This window comes from Pteropus vampyrus, unplaced genomic scaffold (genome assembly GCF_000151845.1).
Source record: "Pteropus vampyrus isolate Shadow unplaced genomic scaffold, Pvam_2.0 Scaffold16, whole genome shotgun sequence".
In the NCBI taxonomy this organism is placed as follows: Eukaryota; Metazoa; Chordata; class Mammalia; order Chiroptera; family Pteropodidae; genus Pteropus; species Pteropus vampyrus.
The window spans coordinates 5,561,923-5,569,738 of record NW_011888797.1 but is presented as its reverse complement, the minus strand read 5'-3'; the positions used below and the strand labels follow the sequence as shown (position 1 = coordinate 5,569,738).

Below are 7,816 nucleotides of genomic sequence, written 5' to 3'. Positions count from 1 at the left end.
CAGACAGACAGACAGACAGACAGACGTTCTCCGAGCCTTGCATTCTGAGTCCCCAGCAGAGAAATCTGCTTCTTCCTTGGGAAGCACATCACAGACAGACATTGTTTGCCGCCGCCGCCGCCTGGGACTCTATCGCTTTCACACAGTGGAATGACATTCCGCCAAAGGATCCCCCTGCTGTTTTACAGGCTCTGGGGGAGAATGGATTCCAGTCATTTTTCCCTTAACCACACAGCAAGTGACTAATGCTCTTCTGTCGCTGGTCGCTGGCGGGAGCTTCATGACAGTGAGAGCAGCCCTGAAGGGTGGTGGAGAAGACCACCGGGCTGGTGCATTTCTTTCATCTGTCAGATATTTCCCCTTGCTCTCCCTCCGTCTTCCCCTCTCTCTCTCATCCCAGCCGCTCCCATTCATTTCCGTGCCTGTCTTCTTATTTCAGAATGGTGTGGTCCACCGGGATTTGAAGCTGGAAAATATACTGCTCGATGACAACTGCAATATTAAGGTAAACCTCTTGCCTCATTGATTGATATGCAGGACCTGGGGTTGGCAGCCGGAGGGGAATTAAGCTGCTGCAAACTGCAGCCTAGAAATAAGGCGGCTGCTTCCTTTCCAGGCAGGCAGGTGGGGAGCGTTATGGGCTTGAGCCCTCAGTTCAATTCAAGCAATTAAATTCAGTAAGCATTTTACCTATCTCCACTACATGCCAGACATTCTTCTTCATGCTGGGATGAAAAAGATGACTAAAATATAGTCTCTGTCCTCAGGAAGTTCATAGTCTACCATCATCACCGTAAAAATACTTATCACAATAACACACTGCATATGTGTTTCATATCATGTTTGTGTGCTATCACTTAAATTCAGTCTTTACAACAGCCCTATGAGATAGGTAGTTATTTACATTATTTAACAGCTAGAGAAATTGCGTCACAGAGAAGTTGAGTAACTTACTCGAGGTAACACGGCGATAGGCAGTTGCAGGTGGGGTTTGAACCCATGTCTGTCTGACTCATGAGCCCATGCTCATTTTGCCAGTGGGCCCTGAACTATTTTAGAGCTGGAACTCTTCCCCTGCCACTTTCCTGTCATTCCCACCCCATATCTACTACTTCTGCCTCCCAACCCTCCCACCCCTGAAACCAGCTGTGGAACTGGGAAACTGGCTGAAATAATGGCAGAGTTCGCCGTTGGGAATGAGCATACCGTCAAGTGATAGAGTTTACTTTTATGGGGAGTATTATTGCTGGCTGCTGCTGGAGCTGGAGAAAGTTCTCCTGGCCGCCAGGGTTCAAGTATCTCCTGCAGAGCACTCCAAATGTTCTTTTGATCACATCTGCAAAATAAGCAAGTATGGTTTCAAAATAAATGGAGCTCGCCGCATGGGTTTCACAATGAAATGGCCTTAGTCTTCCAGGCACCAGGGGATCCCTTTAATTGGCCACTGGTGACGTTAGTGCCTCAGCCCTGGTCTCCGGACGAAGCATGGGAATGACCTTGCATCGTCCTCTTTTTTGTTGTTGTTGCTGTCAGTTGAGGGGGTGCATCGCTATGTCCTTACTCGGAAGGATGGAGTTGCTTTGGCGTTTGGATTCTGTTTGCAGACTATGGCGGTCACTGTTCGTCGCCATCATGCTTAGAGATGCCCCTTGAAGCCATGTCCGGGTGACCTCTTGTTCTTGCGAGTGGTTGACCATAGTCACATACTTCTATGTAGTCCTTAGAATAAGGAGTAAACAGTTGGTCAAAGCAGTTTTCTCTAGGAACAGGAAGTGAAATCTCAGGGCCCCTCCATTTCTTGGCAAATGGAATAGCAAATAGAGTTAGAAAATTCCATCCTGTGTGGCTTCCTAGCCGCTTGACTTTGGGAAAGCTACTTCTCCCTGTTTCCTCAACTATAAAATGGGGTGACAGTAATGCCCACAGGCTTGTTTTGAGGACTAATTGAGATACTCTATGTTTAGCAATAAAAGCTGCTGAGTACTGTGCAGTGAGTGAGTCAAGGTTAAGAGAAATGGCTTCATCGTTGGATAGCCTGAGTTTGAACTGCACCCCTGCTCCTTACCAATGGTAGTATTTTGGACAGATAAATTCCTCACCTATCTAAGCCCGTTTCCTTATTTGTTCAGTAGGGATGCCAGTCCCTGTCTCTGAGAATTGTTGATTTGCTCATTTTTTTAGCGAGTATTTCCTGAGTAGTTACTGTGTGCCTTGCCCTGTGCCCAGTCCTGGGGAGTCAGTGAAAGGCATGAGGATTTTAGATCCTATATAGTCAAAGCACTTAGCACTAACTCTTAATGTCCAAGGCGCCTGCTTAAACAGCTGGCCCCTGGAGAGGAAATTGAAGAAGTCAGCTGCTCTGAAGGTGCCTGGAGCCTCGGGACTGGTGGTCAGGCCATGGCTGGTGAATCGGGTACTGGTCTGAGGGACATATTCTAAAGGTTTGTGTCATCCACTCTGGTAACTCTCTCTGCAGATTCTTCCTGCCACCTGTCCCCAGAGCTCTCATAACTAAGTATAGTCTTTACAAGGCCTGGAATGTGAGCCTCTCGGTTGGGGATTGGGTTCTGTAATACAGAGTGACCTCTTGCTCTCATGATGTAGTCCCAGAAGCGATAAGGCACATAGCTTCCTACAGAGTCATAGAATTGCCCAATGCAGAAGAATGGTTAGAATTCTGAAAGCAATTGTGCTGGGAGCAATAGGCAGGAGCCCAGGAGAATAGCTCATTTGCATAAGCAATAGAGCCTTGATGTTGAGCCTCTCAGCTCCCAGGACCAAGTCCTTCAATCTATTAGGTAGGGAAATAGCAGACACATAGCACATTATAGAAATTAAAGTTTCAGTCATATCTTTTTCTTTAGGATTCTTAATCCTTAAGAGTTTCTACTTCTGGCATTTACCGAGGTAAAACACACACATGCATCCCAAACAAAAACCAAACTTTCCTGCTGTCTGACCCTAATATTTTCTTCTGCTTGTTCAAGGAATGCCACTAGGATCTGAGAGTCCTATAGCTTGAAAGAACCTTGAGGGTCACTTTCCAGTCCCTTGTTTTAATGGTTATGGCCCAGAAGATCTAAGTGATGTGTCCAAGATCACATACAGTGAACCAATATAGACGAAATTATTGTGTCTTTGTTTCTCCAGAATGTGGCCCATTAGGGCCCAGTTTGTCATACAGTAGGTCCTCTTAAACCATTTGAGTTTGGAGTGAAGGTTGACACCCAGGATTAGAACTCACTTTGTTTTGACTTCCAGGCAAATTCTCTTTTCCTCATCTCACACCCATTTCCAAGGTTTTTAAAAATGTGTTTTGACTGGCATTGATTTGTCTTCTGGCTGTACATATGTGCAGCTCTTCCTGAGTCAGCGTTTTGATGAAAACATATTTAGTTTAGAGAAAGCACTTGTGACAAAGGCAGGTGGGCACAGACACATGGCCACAAGCTGGCCTCCATGTTTAAGAAAGCCCATGTCATCAGTGTCTGGACCGGGTGACCATGGTCACTGATCTATTACTAGCCAAGGGGATAAGAGCAGTGAGGTGCCTCTCAGAGCCCCCTCTTGTGCCTCTCTAAATGTGGGTGCATCTTCCCTATTCCAAGGGTGGAGGGCATTTGCCCACGAAGCCTATGAAAATGCTACAGATTTAAACTTGTCACATGTCACTGCAGTTTTGCTATGAGCCATGCAGCTTGTTCTTCTTGCCTCCCTGCCTGATGTCGATTTTCAAAGAACACATCTGGCCTTGGAAATATTTATCTGGCCACTGTGAGAGGGTGTGGCTTCTAAAAATATTCACACAGTCGGTCAGCAGAAAGAATGAGAGCAATGTGCTTCTTTGGGATGCATTCCGTCCTCTGTGGAGAAGCATGTCTACTAAAATAGACACCCAGTATAGCTTTAATTTGCAATTAATAAAAACAGGCCAGATTCACATCCCACTCTCTGGGAGAATGGAATGCCGACAATTCCCATAGGAGGCTCCTGTAAAAATGCCTTACAATGAGAAGAGGTCCAGGCACTAGGGTCAGCTGACCTCCTCAGAGAGGGCTGGGAATTTGGTGAGCTCCCAGGGCTCAGAGTAGAGGGGCGTAGGGGGAAATGGCCCATTACCCGTGATGACAATGGAAATTCAGCTGCTGCCGATAAGAAAAGAAGCTTTGAATAGTCGGGGCTAAGGCGAGGTTGGAACCTCTGAGCCTTAACAAGACTAAGTGGGGCAGCTCAGGATGTGGGCCTCTGGGCTTTGATTATATGAATGTGAGAATGTGTATTCATGCATTAATTAATCCATTCATTTGTTTGTTCATCTGTCCATTTATGTGTGTGTGTGTGTGTGTGTGTGTGTGTATGTATGTATATGTATGTTTATATATCCATGCGTGCCTGCATTCACTTCTGCACCTAATCATTCAGCAAATTGAGTCTCTCCTATCGACACTATTTATTCGACCACAGATATTTACGAAGTTCCTACTGGGTACCTGGCCCTGGCCTGGATGCTGGGAATTTAATAATGAACCAGGTAGTCAGGCTCCTGAGTTCTCGGAGCTCAGAACTAGCACTTGTTAAACTATCAGTCACAAGGAGCCATGAGAAGGATACCTAGGTGAATGAGGAAAACAAGGTACCTGCCCTCGTGGCCTTAGAATTTCAGTTGGGGACACAAACAGTAAATGAAGCAATGTATAATGTACATTTATCTGATAGTGAAGAAAATCCACACAAAGGGTGCAGTTGGAGGATGGCTGGTGCCATTTGGCTAGGGTGGTCAGGGAAGTCTGCTTGCATAGGACTTGAACCCCTCGAATCCACCAAGCTTTCTCCGGATTCCTGGCCTTTGCACACATAGTTCCCTCTGCCTAGAATGTTCTTCCCATTGTTCTTTGCTCCCCTCCCACCCCTACCCCACCCCTTGAGTCTCAGCTTGAATGAATCTTCTTCCAGGAAGCCTTCTCTGCTCTTTGTCTCTTGGCAGGGCCTAGTGGCCCTACTATGTGCCTTTTAGTGCTGTGTATAATATGCTGTGGAAGTGCTGAGCAGGAAGCGGTAGGTCTATTCGCTAGACGGACCAGAAAGCCTTCGCTGAGGAAGTGGTGATCGAACTGAGTTTTGAAGGATGGGTAGGAATTCAACAGAAAGGAATGTAATGGTCTTTCAAGGGGAAGGAGCACCAAGCACAGGAACAGGGCATGGAGGCTGGGAGAGGAAAGTGACCTTTATGGAGCCAGTGCTGGAAGCTGGAGTCCTGAGCCAGACCCTCCATATGCTTTATTTCCTTTGGTTCTCGGAATGTCTCTACCAGCATGGGTCTGACGACTCCCATTATACAGATGAGGAGTCTCCCACAGCGTATAAGCAATGGGGCTGCTTCAAACCTATGGCTATATGCCGCTCAAGACCGGGCCCCTGATACATTCTACCCTTTACTACTCCCACCCAAATTTGCCCGAAGTCCAAGAAAGCATCACATGAAGACACTTTTTGGTTCTTGCTTCAGTCAGTCTTGCCTTGTCTGTAGGCAGCTTGTGTTCAGCTGTCCCTGGGAGAGACTCTCCAAGTTCAGGGATGCCAGAGTCGAATGTGTAGTGAGCTGGGATGGGTTGCTCATTGGTGTCCCCTGAAAGGCTGCCTTTTGGAGGTGCCATGAGTTAAGGGCTTCCCCAGATTGCATGGAGCCGACCATTTCCAGTCCCTCTCTCCCTCTCTCTCAGCGGTGTGAGCTTAGATTTTTTTCGATGATGAAAGCTGACCCCATTCACTTTTGCTCATTGTTCCACTCTCTACCTTCACTTCCTGACAGCTCAGGAATGAGGCTGTCACGGGTAAAGCCACCACGATTAACTCCAAGGCAGGAAAGGGGCTGTGGAGTGTGTCTTCCTGTATGGGGCTGCTGTCTTCCTGAGGAGTTCTGCAGAAAGCCCGCTTCCTCCTCAGCCACCTGAGAGCAATAACTCCCCTTAATGTGGAGATTTACAGCAAGGCGGCTCTTCCTTCAGGGAATTTTAGGCCAGCCACTTTACTGCCCTGGGCCTGCTTCCTTATCTGCTACTAATGGTACCCTCCTCACAGGGTTGTTGTGAGGATTTAATACATTAGTGTATGTAGTATTCACAGAATAGCCGCTGGCAAGTCGCAATGCTGCTATTATTATAATATGTCATTTAATCTAATTTTGGTTTTCATAATACCGTGTGATTGGTGCTATTGCAGTTCTATTTCCCAGTAAAGGAAATAGACTCGGAGAGTTTAAAGTAGTAATTGCTAACATTTATTGAAGGCCTCCTATGTACAAAGCATGATTTCCAGCTATCGATTCATTTGATTTTCCATCAGCTCCACAAGGTAAGTTGCATTGTTATTATCACACCAGTTTTACAGACGAAGAAACCCAGGTTCAGAGTCGCTAATGTGCGGTGAATCCTCTGGGGATCTCGTTAAAATTCAGACCCTGACTCAGGAGGCCGGGGTCGGGGCCCAGCATTCTCAGTTACTGATGTGCTCCCAGCTGGTGCCGATGCTCATTTCTCTTGGCTCTTTGCTGGGCAGTGGCTTATTGGGTTTAGTTCTAACTTTGTCTTGCCTAGCAAACAGTGCTAAGTAAACCAAACCATCAGCAGTATCACAATGGCTGTAATTTATAGAGTCGGCTGGGACCAGGACTATTCCGGGACTTTATATGAGTGTTCTTTGGTCCTCGCAACACCTGTACGAGGTGGGTTCTATTCTTATTCCCATTTTGCAGATGAGGAAATTGAGTGTCTTGGCAGGTCCCACCAATAACCTCGTAGTGCTAAGGCCAGGGTTAGCCGTAGGTTCTTCTGGCTCCTAAACCTCTGATCAGCCCCGTCCACTGCACTTCCTCTTCGGCACTGCAAGTGACTGTCAGACCACGGCTTATGTTGTCATTGTCATCAGCATCCTTTCCCAGCGGTTAATCATCAGCAAGCTGGTACTTCCTTTTTCATAGGGTGAACTCATGGTGATTAGTCCTGTCATCTGAGATTAATCCTTCTTTATTTAAATCGTGGCAAGATCTATGTAACATCAAGTTTACCATTTTTAGGTGTGCGGTTCAGTGGCATTAAGTAGACTCACACTGTTGTGCACCCATCACCTCTGTCCATCTTTTGCATGTTCCCCGAATGAAACTCTGTCCTCATTAAATAATAACTCCCCATTCCTCCCCTGGCAACCACCGTTCTACCTTCTGTCTCTATGAATTTGACTAGTCCAAGCGGGCTCATAGAATGTTTATCCTTTTGTGTTTGGCTTGTTTTCACTTAGCACAGTGTCTTCAAGGTTCACCCATGTTGTAGTGAAGTTAATTCTTTTGAAATGCGAACAGCCACTTCCTACTTTTATCTTTCTAACTCCGATTTTCATCCAGCGGCTCGATAACAACAAAAACTTAAAAAGTTAAAGACATGACTGTTGACTTCCCGGTTTCCTTTTCAGAGTCCAGGCTGAACTGACCAGTCCAGTGTAGGCACAGAGGGTGGTTCTGAACCAGTGTGGGGCAGGGGAGCAGTCTTATAGTTGATATAAGCTCCTCATGGCATAAAATCTTAAGGCTGCGACCCAAGTTTAAGTGGCTCCAGTTTCGAGAACTATGTGTGTGTGTGGATGCGTTGATTAATATTGCTTTTCCATTGAAGTGCCAAGAATATGGACTAATCTAGATTTCTATTAATCTTCTGTCAGTGGCAATGACAGCTTTACTGGGAGAGGCTGATAAACATCAGTCTCTGAGGATGGGAGCGGGTACAACATAAACACACTTCTCAAAAGGGCTACAAGGAAAGCAAGG

General features: G+C 46.3%; 1 protein-coding gene across 5 annotated transcripts in view; it reads left to right on the top strand.

Moving 5' to 3' along the window:
- The window catches only part of NUAK1 (NUAK family kinase 1), a 71,174-nt gene that overhangs the window by 52,553 nt on the left and 10,805 nt on the right, over positions 1 to 7,816 (top strand). For all 5 annotated transcript variants that reach the window (XM_023527336.1, XM_011386969.2, XM_023527337.1 and 2 more), the window contains one exon: positions 440 to 505. In XM_023527336.1, coding sequence (XP_023383104.1) covers positions 440 to 505 — 66 coding nt within the window. The remainder of the gene's footprint in view (positions 1 to 439; positions 506 to 7,816) is intronic.